The sequence below is a fragment of the Phoca vitulina genome, unplaced genomic scaffold, assembly GCF_004348235.1.
Source record: "Phoca vitulina isolate PV1807 unplaced genomic scaffold, GSC_HSeal_1.0 scaffold8, whole genome shotgun sequence".
Lineage (NCBI taxonomy): Eukaryota > Metazoa > Chordata > Mammalia > Carnivora > Phocidae > Phoca > Phoca vitulina.
In genome coordinates this window covers 35297479-35314427 of record NW_022589711.1, presented here as the reverse complement: position 1 = coordinate 35314427, position 16949 = coordinate 35297479, and the positions used below count along the sequence as shown (strand labels likewise).

General features: G+C 36.6%; 1 protein-coding gene across 1 annotated transcript in view; it reads left to right on the top strand.

Moving 5' to 3' along the window:
• The window catches only part of SLC9C1 (solute carrier family 9 member C1), a 75631-nt gene that overhangs the window by 40032 nt on the left and 18650 nt on the right, over nt 1-16949 (top strand). Inside the window, exons 11-15 of the mRNA XM_032406243.1 lie at nt 1342-1577; nt 3341-3466; nt 6400-6497; nt 9705-9824; nt 16527-16722. Of these exons, the coding sequence (XP_032262134.1) occupies nt 1342-1577; nt 3341-3466; nt 6400-6497; nt 9705-9824; nt 16527-16722 (776 nt within the window). The remainder of the gene's footprint in view (nt 1-1341; nt 1578-3340; nt 3467-6399; nt 6498-9704; nt 9825-16526; nt 16723-16949) is intronic.

Here is a 16949-nt window from a genome sequence, read left to right as displayed (position 1 = left end):
AATGGCATTTTTAATCAGTCTTGAAACTCCATCTTTATGGATGACCAATCATTACCCAATCTGCCTTCCTTCCTTGTATTTGCAGCAAAATCTTTTCTCTTTTCTTTTTAAAATTCTCTGAGCCTTAACACAGTAAATTGGGAAGAAAAGATTAAAGAGGGGGAGTTTTGCAAAGAGTATCATATGTTCTACTTAGCAGCTAAATAAACTTAAAATTCTTATTGAGGAGCACGAGTTTATTTGCATTGAGAGCAGTGAACATTTGCTCATGGAACATTATTGCTTTCCAAGGAAGCTTCTATGGGTCATAAAAACGAATTTGTGTCTGATAGGAAGAGTCCTTCAAACCTTAATGAGGTCTGGAGATAAATATATATACTTATCATATATATATGTGTGTGTGTGTGTTTGTGTGTGTGTGTGTGTGTGTATACATGACATTACATTTAGGTAGGATATATATATATATATGTATATATCTATATTGATACTTCCTACATAGGTATTTCCTAAATATATGTATATTTACCTATATTCTGTATATTTGTAAATATATACATATATATGGGATACATATGTCAGGGATATGTATGTAGGAAGTATAGATATACATATACACAGATATATATCTCCTACATGTATATCTCCTACATATGTATCTCCTATATATGTATGGGTCATCTATTCTGTGTATGTGTATATATTATATTATTATAGGAAATTAGTGCACATGATCATGGAAGCTAAGAAGTCCAAGATCTTCAGTCCAAAAGTCTGAGATCCAGGAAAGCCAGTAGCGTAACTTCTTGTCCAAATGCAAAGGCAGGAGAGGACTGATGTCTCAACTCAAAGACCATAAGGCAGAGAGAGTGAATTTTTTTTTGTTCTATTCAGGACTCCAATGGTTTGGATGAGGCTTGCTGGCAGTGAGGAGGGCAATCTGCTTTACCCAGTCTACCAATTTAAATGTTATTCTTATCCAGAAACACCTTCACAGACACACCTAGAATAATATTACCAAATATCTGGGTATCCTGTAGCCCAGTCAAGTTGACACATAAAATTAATCATTACACCTCTATTCTTCTGTCTCCTCATCTATCAAACCGGGAAAAGGGACTTTTAAACAATGGGTAAGGTAATCAAAGACTTCATATGTTCAATGTGCTGAGAAGTGTTTTCTCAGCATATGGTAAGCACTCAATAAATATTAACTATTACTGTTATTATTCTGAGGAGTACGAAAGTAGAAAAGCTTGAAATTGTTAGTTTCCATTATTATACAATTTATGTTGAGTCTTTAACTTCAACAAAAAATAGTTGTGACAGTAGACACAAAATGAAACTGTATAATCCATATTAAAATGGTGGTATCCTTATTATTGATAAAACATACTTTTCGTACCAAAGGTCTTCGTGATGTCACATCAACAAAATCTAAATCACTGTATTGTACATTTCAACACTTTCAAGAGCTAACCAAATCTGCAGCCTCTGCACTCAAATTTGACAAAGATCTTGCTAATGCGGATTGGAATATGGTTGAGAAAGCAATTATACTTCAAAACCCATATGCGGTAAGCAAGTCATATCCTTTGTTTACTCCTTCAAAGTAGATATCATTACCTGAAGTCTAAATGTTACAAATATTCACAGTTTTAATACTGGTAATTGACGGAGAAGTTGTATTGGTAACCCACTGTCATAATAGAAAGGAATCTTAGTGTTGTAAATTCAAAAGAAGGAGCAGTGCTTTGGAGCTCCCTATAAAAGGTGCCATAAAAGAGGAGAGTGAGCCTGAGAAAATGCCTAGTTTTTTATTAGATTGACAGTGAACAGGTGCCTTTGTTCAGCATTTACTTAGCATTTGTTTACACTATCAAGTACTTGCTAGCCCCTCACTTATGATTAATATTATTTTTTGATATCAAATAGAATTCAAAGCCAGTATCATAAGTTTAGGTGTGGGTGAGATGTCACCTCCTGCTTCTGAGATATGCTTTAGAATCTCCGTGGTGAGACTTCTTGAACCACTGAAGGGTATGTAACTCCCCAATCAGTCATGGCTGCCATAAGGAGAAATAATAAAAGTTGTTCTGGAATCTTCTCAATGCTACTGTTGCTTTGTTATCTCCTCTGTTACATCCAGTTTTCAATGCAATGTTTCAATGCATACTGTATGACGCAGTTTTTGCAATGTTTTGCTGAGTCATACAATAGGAGAAGGAGCCAACTTCTAGGAGTGTAGAAATAAGATAATTGGTTTCTATAAAGTAGGATTCCCCAAAATCCATTTCATATCCACTAACCAGTGCTTGAAGCTCCGGATGGGGACTCAGAACCAAGCCCTCTGCCTACAGAATCTTGCCGGGATTTCTGGATAAGACAAGTACCAAGTCAAATCCAATTATTTTCTATAGTAGCTCCCAATTGTGGCTTTTTGCTAATCTGACTGCATCAGATTCATCTAGAAAGCTTATCAAAATATGGCTTTATTTCCCAGCCCCACTGAGGAGATGCTAATAACGCAGATGGTCTGGTGGGTCCCAGGAATACGTGTTTTTATTCCATTGACCCAGCTGATTCTAGTGCAAAGTCAAGGTTGAGGCCACCACTCTGATACTTGATCTGTTTCAGAAGGCAGATAATTAAACATGGGGGATATTATGGTATTATAGATAGAGCACTGGCCTTGGACTCAGAAAATCTGGGTTCGTATCCTGGCTTTGTCACTTAATAAATAGCTTTGTGATCTTGAGCAAATCTTCTATTTTCTCTAAGCTTCAGCTTTTCTCAACTGTAAAGTGAAGTTATCCATAATCCCCATCTCCCAATGCTAAGTTCACCTTCTACTCTACCTTAAGTGATGAGGTTAAGGCAGTGATTATCAAATTTTATCAGCAGCAAGAATCATGGAATGGGTTTATAAAACCACAGATTGCTGCCCTGTTTTTTCTGATTTAGCAGGTCTGTGTTGGGGTCTGAGAATATTCATTTCTAACAATTTCCACGTGACGCTGAGGCTGCTGAGGGACCACACTTCCAGAACCATTGGTTTAAAGTGGGATCATATATGTGGTCGCTTTTATAAAATGTCAATAATGCCATGTAAACATAAAAATATGACATAACTCCTTTCCTCCAAAACTGGCAATTATTTTACCTTCTAGATAACTGTGAAATGATGAGGAAACCCATCTGAACACTTTTTCTGTATTTGACAGATTTTCTATAGTTTTTCAAACTAAATTTTTAGGTGAATTGCTTGAGGGTTATGATAAACAGTATGTTAATATTCGTGTGTTATTTTTTTGTTTGTTTTTATTTCTGTTTCACTTAGTTGAGCCAAGGAGACCCAACAGAACATCAAAAGGTGACATGTCGAGACTGTAACAAGGAAATAGATGAGACCCTTAACATCGAAGCAATGGAGCTGGCCAACAGGCGTCTCTTGTCAGCACAAATAGTTAGTACTTGATCATACACTTTTAAAATGATATCTGGGCCTAAAATTATCCTGAAAACGTTTTCCTTCACTAAAGACATCTTGATTAGGCTTACCTGCATAGCTTAATAGATTGTTACAAAGGCAAAGGGAAGTTTGGCGTTATCTTAGGAATCCGTTTGACTGCCAAAAGAAGGAAAAGGGAAATAGATCCATCCAAATTAGCCTAAATAAAAGGTGTTTTATTAAGAGGATTTGGGAATTTCACAGACCCTAAGGCAGGAATTACAGAGGAACTCAACCTTCAGGTGTGTTACGCAGCCATTTCCACAACACCGCCCATCTCTAGGTCCACACCAGTTTTTCATGAAAGATACCACCAACTCTGCTAATAACTGCAGGTAGAGACTAGTTTTCAGATCAAATCTTGGATAAAAGTTAGAGAAATTCTGTGGCACAGCAGCATGCTGGACTCTGTGGGAAATTGCTAATAGCCTAATTACCATTTTACTATCCAGGTCAGGATATGGACTCGTTGCCATGACTCATGCTCTCAAAATGTTCATGGTGGGTCTTCCTCATTGCATATGGAACTCTCATGCATGTCTTGGCTATTCCAGCCATACAGAATTCCAAGCGTTCTACGTATTCATTCTAACTTGGGAAATGGAAGGTCTATAGGGTACGATTGTTCTCTCTTCAGCATTAGTCCTGGCAGAGAGGTTGACTCTCAAAGGCAGCTTTTCCAAGGACCTAAATAATTTCTTTAAGCAATTGAGGCAGTGCCATGAAGGATGAACTTATGCCCATATAGTGCTTTGTTCCACCAGCAGATTTTATGATATCATATCTTTGAGTCACTTCCAGATTTTTAATTTATATAGTATACAAGAACCCTCCAAATCAATACAGGAGACTCCATTTTAAGTCTTGCTTTCATTAATAATGTGACTCAGGACTTAACTCTTTTTAGTCTTTATTCTCCCCACTTGTAAAAGAGGAAAATGCCAACTGCAAGACCTCCTAGATTTTTTCCACTTGTGATATTCTATTTTTTCTGCAATATACGTTCCACATACTTTTCCCTAAATGTTTGTTTTCTACCATTATATTTTTGTTGATTTTGTGCTATGTATTGGGTCTTAACCAGGAAATCCTATTTTTTTAAAGTAGGTTGGATCTTTCTGTTCTGTTCTCCAGCTCTTTATCTCATCTCGCATCTTTTTAGCCCTTCTTTGTTCTAGACATATTTTCATGTTTACCTTCATTTGCCAATTTGGTTTCTGCAACCTCAATTCTAATGCTCACTGCTCCAACCATAATATTAACTAGTTTATTATACTTCTCAAAGCTTTGAGAGCTTTTATTTAAATCTCAGCCAGTTATTATTAACTGGGCAATACCTTCTCTACTGTTGTACATTAGAAGAGGAAGCACAGCATGATGAGACAGTGGTACAGGAGAGGAGGCATCCCCCACATATAACAGGGGGAAGGGGAGACAGGCTTTAAATTCAGAGAGAACTGAGTTTCTCATGTGATCTTCGGAAAAATACTTAACTCTTTGAGCCTCAGCTTTCTCTCTGTGAAATGCAGATTAGAATATCTTCCCCATAAATTTCCTGTAAGGATTAAATGATTCTTTGCAAAATATATATAAATCAGTTAATTTAATAGTATGGTAGGGAGCTCAATAAATGGCAGTTATTTTAGGGAATCAACCATTCTCTAAATTCTTCTTACATTTTGGTATGAATGATCATTTAAGAATTAACATTTTTCTAGAGTCTGTTTTGTCATTTGTGTTGCTAAGCTTTCATGAGTTCCATACTACTTTCAGCTTCTTTATTTTTCTACAAACTATGGTGTTTACCTTCGAGGATATTGAAAATATGTTAATCTCACATTATTTTATAAGTACTTTAACTAAGTTTAAGAAGAACAGTGTTACTCTGTTGAGTTCCTGTGTTACAGACAAATAAACTTTGTTCCCTCATTCTTAAAATTAGTTTTACCCCTTTCTGGGATCCCTCAAGAGCAAAGCTGCATTTTAATATCCATAAATGAGGGACGCCTGGGTGACTCAGTCGGTTAGGCGTCTGCCTTTGACTCAGGTCATGATCCCAGGGTCATGGGATCAAGTCCCACGTTGGGCTCCTTGCTCAGTGGGGAGCCTGCTCTGCCTGCCCCTCCCCCTGCTTGTGCTCTCTCTCTCTCTCTCTGACAAATAAATAAATAAAAATGTTTAAAAAAATCCATACATGATTGTGCAGACAAGTCATGTTCTATGGAAGCAAAAGTTTTTAGTTATATGATACATTCCAATTTAGGAAGTTAGTCCAGACAGTGATTTTGACAGTGTTCAGCACCCTGGGGCCGGGGCAGTGCCGGACAGCGGCCTCTCAGCATCAGAGGTGGTGCCGGAAGCAAAGTGGGCTCTCGATATATGGGCCAAGTGAGCAAATGACTGTTTTCTGTACAACAGCTCAGTTCATTTAACGCTTATAACAGACTGGAGACAACAGAGTTGTGTTGTCAACATATTTGGGAAAATGAAATTAAAGATATAAACCAGGATTCTCTACTATAGGATTTCTCAAAGTCTTTGATTTTCTAATATGCATTATAAACCATTAAGATGAGGATATACTTGCAGCAGGAAATTCCCATATTTATTTGGCCGTTTAAGTGGCCACAGAACACCACTTATTTTTGAAAGCCTAATTAACATCTAGCAGGAATCTAGTTTCCCACAGAACCAGTTTGGTTTTACCCAAAGCCCAGACGGACCTTCTGCACTGATTGCGAGGTCTGGACTGCATAGAAACAGTGTTTTTATAGAGATGGTAGATATTTAGGGATTTTGACTTCTTTCTACAGACTATTTTTCCATAAAGAAAATATTAAGTTGTTATTGTTACCCATGCTATATAATAATTTGCACATTTCTTTTAGGCAAGCTACCAGAGACAATATAGGAATGAGACTCTGTCCCAGAGTGCAGTCCAGGTGCTGGTAGGTGCAGCGGGAAGCTTTGGAGAGAAGAAGGGAGAGTAAGTACATTGGCAAGAGAAGCCTTCCATCCTAGGCCACTGCATTTAGGAAATTGTACAAGTGAGTTTTCTTGCTCTTTCTGGTAACTTGGGATCATCCAGGATTACGTGTTTGAGCCGCTGCCTGCCCTGCAGCCCCAAATCAGGCCAAATCACTTATGTTCAGTTTCCCAGTTTGCTCTGCTTATTCAGACTTCTGTGCATTTGAACCTGTTGCTGCTGCCAACTAAGATGCTTTTCCTTTCCTCCTTTTGCCCCCAAAGCTGAGCTGTGGTAAAATACTCTTCCTTTTAGACTGCTTGAATGCCTCACTAAGGTCAAAGACTCCCTTAATTCCTCCAGGCACATCTTCCCAATGCATATTCTCTCTTAATACCCAGCATATTTTTGTAATAGCTTCTTTTGCTGTAAGCCTAGGTAGTACACAATGAGTTCCTTGAAGTCTGCATGTGAGACAGTAGCCTCAGATCCCCGTGGAAGGACAAAGGATATATGAGTGGGCCAAGGGAAGAGTTAAACTGCCATGTAGCTACAACGATGTCCACCCAAAGACCAGACATAACATATCTTCTTGTTCTAAACCACACTCCTGGGACCCCTGGGTGGCTCAGTCAGTTAGGCGACTGACTTCAGCTCAGGTCATGATGCCAGGGTCCTGGGATCGAGTCCCACATTGGGCTCCCTGCTCAGTAGGGAGCCTGTTTCTCCCTCTGCCTGCCACTCCCCCTGCTTATGCTTTCTCTCTCTCTCTCTCTGACAAATAAATAAATAAAGTCTTTTAAAAAATAAAAAATAAAATAATAAAATAAAATAAACCACACTCCTGGTACTAAAGACACCAAAATTCCCTGCTCGAATGGTCCCAAAGCTCATTTGTAAGGTCTTCTTGGGCCTTTCCCCTGGGCCATTATCTCGCAAGCAAACTGGGCCTTTGGTGTGCATAGCCTGAAAGCTAAGAGAAGCCCCAGCATGGTGTCCACTCACGAGCACTGGCTTCCAGCACAGAGAGGGATAAACCATGTGCGGGAAGAGAAGCAGCCAGATGCTGGAGCACAATCTCATTGCAGTTTAAGTACAGATTTCAAAGAGTATAAGAGATTCCATTTCAAACCTAGCCATACAAATCATTATGACATGCTTGTCAAGGTAGGAAGATATAATACATCTTACTTAAAATTTTATTTTCTTGATGAATGAGGTGTAAGGACAAGGGCTTCCATTTGCCCCCTCGCTCTAGGCCATTCAAATGCTTACAGGAAAGAGATTGGCAAAGAGGACTGGGCAAATGTGATCACTTAGAAACAATATTATGCACTCTTTAAAGAAGACAGATGCACAGTGTACAGTGAACGTTTTTAAATGGATGAATAAATAACATGCTGAAAAGCATTATCACTGCATTGCTCAGGAGAAGTTAATATAAAAAAAAAAAAAAGCAGTATAGAGCAATTCAACCCATTGCCTTGATTTTTCCTCTTTAAATCCTCCAAGAAGGCAGAAGCAATATATGCCTATGAAGACCCAGAGAAAGGAGGTCAACAGTGGGGAGAAGGGAGTTAAAGGGTTGGAAGGATTCTTAATGGACAACAAAGGCACATTTTAGAATATATTATTTTTTGTGATACATTAAAGAGATAAATATTACATACTAATATGGGCAAATGTATATGGCAGGCACTATGGGGAATATCAGGATAGTAGGATAAGTGGAATTGTGTTCCAATTCCCAGAGAACTTCCTGTTAATTACACTTAATAGTCAGTACTTGCCTTGGAGTTGACTTTGCAACTTGCCTGTCATTCCTATCACTAGCCCCTTGGGAAGCTCGCATTGGAAGTTTAAGCTGCCTCACTATCCAATTAAAGAGATCACAACTGTCTTCCTAAATCAGGTCTAAGCAGGGAATGTGATGATAAAAAATAGGAATTCAGGAGCCTGAATTACTGATATCACAGAATTTTAGGATTCATGAGAACTTAAGAAATGACCAGATTTTAGCTGAGACATTAATTATTTCAGGAAGGTTTCCTGATTCCCCAACACTACCTTAAATGCCCCCCACTTGCTGGATCTAGAGTGCCCTATTCGTTATTATCTCCATAGCAACACCCCCTAGTTTACTGCAATTGTTACCTGCATGTTTTACTCCCTTAGTCTGCTGGATCCTTAAGGGCAGAGATCTATAGTTGTTCATGGTTTCTCCCCAGCTTTTAGTAAGCATGATAGGTCAATAAATATTTTTAAAATTAGGAATGAATCAAGTCCTATATACATTTGTGGTTTTCCATGTAATTACCATATCATTCTATGAATCACAGAGAACTGAATGACTTCCTTCTTTTCAATTACATCTGTATCCCCATAGCAGAGAAATTGCTTAAATTTCAGAGTAAGAACAGTATAGTCAATAGGAAGGACAAGGTCCACCTTTGAATTTAAGTCACCAACACCCTCCAATTAAGCCATATTTTAAAGTAGGGTCTCAGACCCAAGGACAAAGCCCTATCCCCCTTCCAATTAAGATAACGAAAACCAAGGGATTTGGCTAAGACCAAATCGTAGCACATAGATATGAGCTACCTTGATAGAAAAGCCAGCAGAAACCTAGAGACAATGGGATATGTGCACCAAACTGTCTTTTGGGGTTTTAGGACCACTAACTTCTCCAACTAACCATTAAGTCTTTACTTACCACTTGTATTTTGTCCATTAATTCCCCAGCTACCTGCCCAGAAGGTAACATCAAAGAGATAAGAGGATGTGTAAGATGGGCTGAATGCTTCATATATACTTTCTTATTTAATTATTCCCAACTGGCATGGATATTTTCATGTCTGTTTTGTAGAGCAAACATTTTAATGAGGTAATTTGTTCATTGCCTCACCAGATAATGGGGGATACAACATGAACACCTGGATGTATTTGAATCATGTTATCCTTTTCTTCCCTGAACCTGACCTCTCTATTTTAAACCATGTATCTCTGACTTTTTATACTCTCTCTTTAATGAGTGAGCCCCAGAATCTAAATTAATAATTACATATCTACTTGTATCTACAACTTTGTGACTTGGACCTATGCTCATGAAAGTGTCCTATTTCCAGTTATCAATGGACAAAATCATCTTCCTGCTTTCTGACAATACTGCATTAAATCTATTCCCCAAATTTTAAAGCATGTTTAATGATTACTTCTTTTTTTCCCCAGATATATGAGTCCTGAGACAATAAAGAATTATTCTGAAAGCAAAAAACTTCTTTCCTTTATTAGAAAAGTATTGCTCAATTGGGTGTATAACACTAAAAAAGAAAAAGGAATCCCATCAAGGTAAGTGATTTTGAACCTTACTAGAAATGCTATTATACTGATTTTAAATACCATTTTTATTTTTTTTAATTTATATCCTGGGAGCTCCTGGCTGGCTCAGTTGGTAGAGCATGTAACTCTTGATCTCAGGGTTGAAAGTTGAAGCCCCATGAAAAATTTAAAAAATAAATTCATATCCTGAATACGTTGGAAAATATTTTGGAGTAGTTTACAATTAAATTACTTATATACATACAAAAAGTTACTTGAAGAAAAAAAGAGATAGTATAATAACTTTTTTTTATTATTGAAATAAATTTCATATAACAAGATTAACCATTTTTAAGTGTATCATTCCATGTTATTTAACACATTCCTTATGTTGGGCAACCATCATCTCTATCAAAATCCACAACATTTTTATTGCCCCCAGTGTAAATCCAGCACCCATTAAGCAGTCACTCCCTATTACTCCTCCTGCCCCCTAGCTCTTGCATGGCACTAGTTGGCTTTGTCTCTATGAATTTACCTGTTCTGAATGTTTCATATCACTAGAATCGTACAATATATAGCTTTCTGTTTCTGGCTTCTTTCACTCAGCATAAGGTTTTTCATCCACATGGTAGAATGTATCAGTAACATAAGTTTCATCCAGTTTGTAACATGTATCAAGATTTATTCCTTCTTATGGCTGAATAATACAGATATATCATATTTTGTTTACCCACTCATCAGTCGATGGACATTTGGGTTGTTTTCACCTTTTAGCTATTGAGAACAGTGCTGTTATGAACATTCGTGTACAAGTATTTGAATACCTGCTTTCCACCTTTTGGCTATGCACCTAAGAGTGAAATTGTGGGATCATATGATAATTTTATGTTTAATTTATCGAGGAACCACCAAATTGTTTTCCACAGCTGCTAGACAATTTTGAAATCAGGAAATATAAGTTTATCAACTTTACTTTCTTTTTCAAGATTGGTGTAACAATGTGGAATGTTATATATAAATGTAATTCCATATAAATTTTAGGATTTGCTTAGTTTTGCAAAAAAATAATATCTTTGAGACTTTCACGGGGATTGCACTGAATCTTCAATATCGCCATCCTAACAATATTAAGCTTTCCAATTCATGAACATGAGGTGACTTTTCGTTTATTTAGATCTTCTTTAATTTCTTTCAGGAATGTCTTGTAGTTTTCAGCATACAAGTCTTTGATTAAAGTTAATCCTATATTTATATTTTTTCTTTTTTGATGTTATTATAAATGAAACTGCTTTCTTAATTTCATTTTAGGATTGTTCATTCCTAGTGTATGATTTCTGTATATTGACTTTGTATTCTGAAGCTTTGCTGAATTCATTGATTAGCTCTTCTGTTTTTTGTGAATTTGCTGGGATTTTCTGTGTATAAGATCATGTCATCTATGAATAGAGATAATTTTACTTGCTCCTTTCCAATTTGGGTGCCTAGTTTCTTTTCTTAGATTCAAGAGGAGGAAATATAGACCCCTCTTCTCAATAAAAGTATCAAAGATTATGTGGCATCCTTAATCTACCATACTCAATAAATACAAGAAAGATATTTTCATATTATAGGGTTTTTTAAAGCCTTCATAATTGAATAAAAGGAAGTCATTCAATTCTCTGTGAGTCATAGAATGATATGGTAATTACATGGAAAACCACAAATGTATATAGGACTTGATTCATTCCTAATTTTAAAGCCTTCATAAAGGTCTACACGAACACCACAAGTACATAGGATAAATATTCCCTCACTCTTTTCTCAGATGGGCCTTTAGTCACTTTACTAAAAGAGTTACTTTTCACTGGGAAAAAAGAGAATACTCAGACTTTTTAACAGACTTAGGGGGGAATATAAACAAACAAACAAAAGACCAAAGGCTTAAAATGCTATCATAGTTCTCAAGTTAGAGAGGAAGATTTAGGCTAGATGATATATGGAATCTCTGACCCAGTCTGCTTCATTCCATAGTAATCCAGCAAGTCCACTGTGTGATTATTTCTCTAAATCTCCCAAGTGTATACTTGGGATGAATATAGTCCGTGTGTAACTGAACATTCACATTTTCTTGCTGACCTATAGAATAAGAATTATTATGGCAGGAAGGTCCAAGTGACCGAGTGGAACCCTGACCAAAATAGTCATAAGAAGCAATATATATTCCAGGAGTAAAGAAATTAACACCAACATTAAAGATTTAAAGGAATTGTAAGCAATCCCCATTATATCCCTTTCAATTCATCTATCTGACATAAACAAGTCAAAGTATAGTCAATTATAGATTTAAGCAAAAGGTAACATCAAGTGCAATGCTGTGCCAGATATGACTTTATTCCTGAAAGAAATAAAGAAAAGCAGTCTGTATTCTAGTCCAAGATAAGATGTTGGAGGCTCCTGAACTTAACTCTTTCATCAACACACCAAATCTACAGCCACATATGGATCACTTCCCTCTCAAAGAAATCCATAAACTAGCTGAGTGATTCCTACACATCAGACTAATGAGAGAATACCTACACTGAAACAGGTAGGAAAGACTGAGACACACTCTCAGCATAAACTCACCCCCTGGCATCGAGGCATGTGATCAGAAGGGAACTCATGGCCCGCAGCTTCTCCATGAGAAGTAAAGGGTTTGGACCCAACATCTAGTGCTCCAACTTTTAAGACTTCCACTTGAGAGATGGGCCCCCAAAACACCTGCTCTGAGAGCTAATTGGGCTTATGTCCACAAGATCCAGAAGACTAGAGCAGACAACGAAACAGTTCTTAATGAGCTTGCAAGGACAGTGTCTACCTGAAATGAACTTGTGCAAGAGTTTGGCACCCTGACTTTTGTGATTGCCATCCAGATGACACACCTCCTATTAGTAACAGAAAAACATATGAAAGCATAAATCTCACTGGTAAAGATAAATATATAATAAAATTCAGGCTACTCTAGGGAGCCTGGGTGGCTTAGTCCGTGAAGCATCTGCCTTCAGCTCAGGCCATGATCCCAGGGTTCTGGGATCAAGTCCCACATCAGGCTCCCTGCTCAGTGGGGAGCCTGCTTCTCCCTCTGCCTCTGTCTCTCTCTCTGTCTCTCATGAATAAATAAATAAAATCTTAAAAAAATAAATAATATAAAATTCAGGCTACTCTAATATTGTAACAATGGTGGTAAATCACATTAAAATCTAGCATAAAGGTTAAAAGTCAAAAGTATTAAAAAAACTAATATAACTACAATAATGGATACACAAGATAAAAAGGGGTAAATATAAATTATGACTCTCAACAAACTGGGTAAAGAAGGGGTGTACCTCAACAAAGGCCCTATGTGACAATCACACAGCTAACATCATATTCGACAGTGAAAAGCTGAAGGCTGAAAACTTTTCCTCTAAGATCAGGAACAAGATAAGGAGGCCCACTCTCATCATTTTTATTAAACATAGTATTGGAAGTCCTAGCCAGAGTAATTAGGCAAGAAAAAAAAAGTCATCCAAATCAGAAAGAAATGAGTAAAACTGACATCTTTTGCAGATGTCATGATATATACAGAAAATCCTAAGAACTCCACCAGAAAAAGGTAGAACTAATAAAGAAATTCAGTAAAGTTACAGGATACAAAATCAATATACAAACATCAGCAGCTAATGACAAAAGAGGGAAATTAAGAAAATCCCATTTATAATTGCATCAAAATGAATAAAATACCTAGGAATAAATTTAACCAAGGAGGCAAAAGACCTGTACACTGATTACTATAAGACATTGATGAAAGAAATTGAAGAAGATTCAAATAAATGGGAAGTTATCCTGTGCTTATGAATTGGAAGAATTAATGTTGTTAAGATGGCCATACTACACAAAGCAATCTATAGATCCAATGCAATCCTTACCAAAATTCCAATAACATTTTTTACAAAAATTTTAAAAAATCCTAATATTTGTATGGAATCACAAAAGATCCTGAATAGCCAAAACAATCTTGAGAATAAAGAATAAAACTGGAGGTATCACACTTCTTGATTTCAAACTATATTAAAAAGCTGTAGTAAACAAATAGTATGGTATTGGCATAAAAACAGACACATAGATCAATGGGCGAGAATAGAGAGCCCAGGAATAAGCCCATGGGTATATAGTCAATTAATTTATGACAAAGGAGTCAATGATATACAATGCAGAAAGGATAGTCTCTTCAGTAAATGATGTTGGGAAAACTGGACAGCCACATGAAAAATAATGAAACTAGACCACTATCTTACACCATACACAAAAATCAATTTGAAATGGAGTAAACTAAGACCTGAAACCATAAAACTCCCAGAAGAAAACTCCATGATAGCATTCTTGGCAGTGACTTTTGGATTTGACACCAAAAGCAAAGGCAACAAAAGCAAAAATAAACAAGTAGGACTACGTCAAAACTGAAAAGCTTCTACACAGAAAAAAAAAATCAACAAAATGAAAAGGCAAGCTATGGAGTGGGAGAAAATAGTTGCAAATCATATATCTGGTAAGGTGTTAATATCCAATATGTGTAAAGACCTCATACAACTCAATAGTAAAAACAAACAAACAAAAACCATCACAATTAAATAATGGTCAGAGGAACCAAATAGACACTTTCTCAAAGAAGACATACAAATGGTCAAAGAATACATGAAAAGGTGCTTAATGTCACTAATATCAGGGAAATGCAAATCAAAACACAATGAAATATCACCTCACACCTATTAGAATCCCTATCAACAAAAAGACAAGAGATAATATGTGTTGGCAAAGATGTAGAAAAAAGTGAACCCTTGTGCACTGTTGGTAAGTATGAAAATTGGTACAGCCCCTATGGAGAGCAGTTTGGAGATTCTTCAAAAAAAATAAAAATAAAAATAGAACTACTGCATGATCTAGCAATCCCACATCCAGGTATACATCCAAAGGAAATGAAAACAGGATATCAAAGAGATATCTGCTCTCCTGTGTTTAATGCAACATATTCACAGTAGCTAAGACATGAATTTAAACTAATTGTCCATCAACAGATGAATGAATAAAGAAATATGGTATATATATACACAAGAGAGTATTATTCCATGAGAAAGAAGGAAATCCTGCCATTTGCAACAGTGTGGATGGATGCTGAAGGCATTATGCTAAATGAAATAAACCAGAGAAAGACAAATACTGCATGACACCACATCAGGGTGCATGTGCCCCTTCGAATCTGTACTTTTGTATCTTTTGGGCAAGTACCTAGTAGTGCAATTGCTAGATCATAGGGTAGTTCTATTTTTAACTTTCTAAGGAACTTCCATCCTGTTTTCCAGAGTGGCTGCACCAGTTTGCATTCCCACCAACAGTGTAAGAGGGTTCCCCTTTCTCCACAACCTGCATCCTTGCCAACATCTGTTGTTTCCTGAGTTGTTAATTTTATTCTGACCGGTGTGAGGTGATATCTCATCATGGTTTTGATTTGTATTTCCCTGATGATGAGTGATGTTGAGCATCTTTTCATGTGTCTGTTAGCCATCTGTATGTCTTTTTTGGAAAAATGTCTTTTCATGTCTTCTGCCCGTTTCTTTTTTTTTTTTTAAGATTTTATTTATTTATTTGACAGAGAGATAGAGAGCACAAGTAGGCAGAGAGGCAGGCAGAGGGAGAGGGAGAAGCAGGCTCCCCGTTGAGCAGGGAGCCTGACGTGGGGCTCTATCCCAGGACCCTGGGATCATGACCTGAGCCGAAGGCAGACGCTTAACCAACTGAGCCACCCAGGTGCCCCTTCTGCCCATTTCTTAACTGGATTATTTATTTTTTGGGTGTTGAGCTTGATAACTTCTTTATCGATTTTGGGTACTAACCCTTTATCAGATAAGTCATTTGCAAATATCTTCTGCCATTCCATAGGCTGCCTTTTAGTTTGATTGACTGTTCCCTTGCTGTGCAGAATTTTTATCTTGATGAAGTCCCAATAGTTCATTTTTGCTTTTATTTCCCTTGCCTCCAGAGATGTGTCTATTAAGAAGTTGTTGTAGCCGAGGTCACAGAGGTTGCTGCCTATATTCTCCTTTAGGATTTTAATGGTTTCCTGTCTCACATTTAGGACTTCCATCCATTTTGATTTAAATATTTTGATAAACTGTGGATGCATACTGGTCCATTACCACACATCCTGGGATTTTTTTTTTTTTTTACAGATTTTATGCCTCAACAAGGAAAGATGCTCATGATACATTGTTAAGAAAAAGAAAAAAGTTTACAGAACAATATGTATGATATAATTTCTTTTGTGTTTACAAATAATGATTACATAAACAAAAAGATTGGACCAATATTCAAACTGTTAATAGTAATCATGTCTGGCAGGTGGAAGGGATTCCCTTTGTTTTATTATTTTTTTAATATTTCCAGTTTGAATTATCCCCATCTCGTGACCAAAAGTATTTCTATTAAAACTAAAAATGGTTGAGAGTTGAGAAAGATGGGGGGAAAGAAGAGGGGAAACAAGCCTCAAGACATTTAGCAGAGGAGGACATTAAAAGGACAATATCTGAAGCAGGATGCCAGAAAGTGTTAGGTAGGGATTGCTTCTACCCAGAACTAAGCTGGGCTGTGTACTATAGATGATTAAAACAGAACTAAACATATAATGAAAATAATTCAGTATAATTATTTTATCAGATAAAATTCTTTTTTTTGTAGACATTGCATTCTTCGTGTATGCCATAAAATTGTATTTACTGATGAATTTGAGTACATTGGGTATCTTGTGATACTAATGAATATGTTTCCCATTATAATTTCTTGGATACCTGAGTTAAGTGATATCTATGAGCATGAATTAAGATATTGCAACTACTCTTTTCTTGCATTTTATATAATGGAGTCCCTACTTAAGGTAATCTGAAATTGTGTGTGTGTGTGTGTGTGTGTGTGTGTATCTGTATATGTGTGAACATGTTATATGTCTCACAGAGAGATTCTCTGACTTCATTTTTCAACACTACCTAAACACAATTTTCTAAAGGAGTGTATGAAATTCTTTCTCACTTCACAAACAAACTTTAATTTTTAAAGGTAAATTTTTAAGGCAACTCAGTAGAAAACATCCATACTTTAAGAATT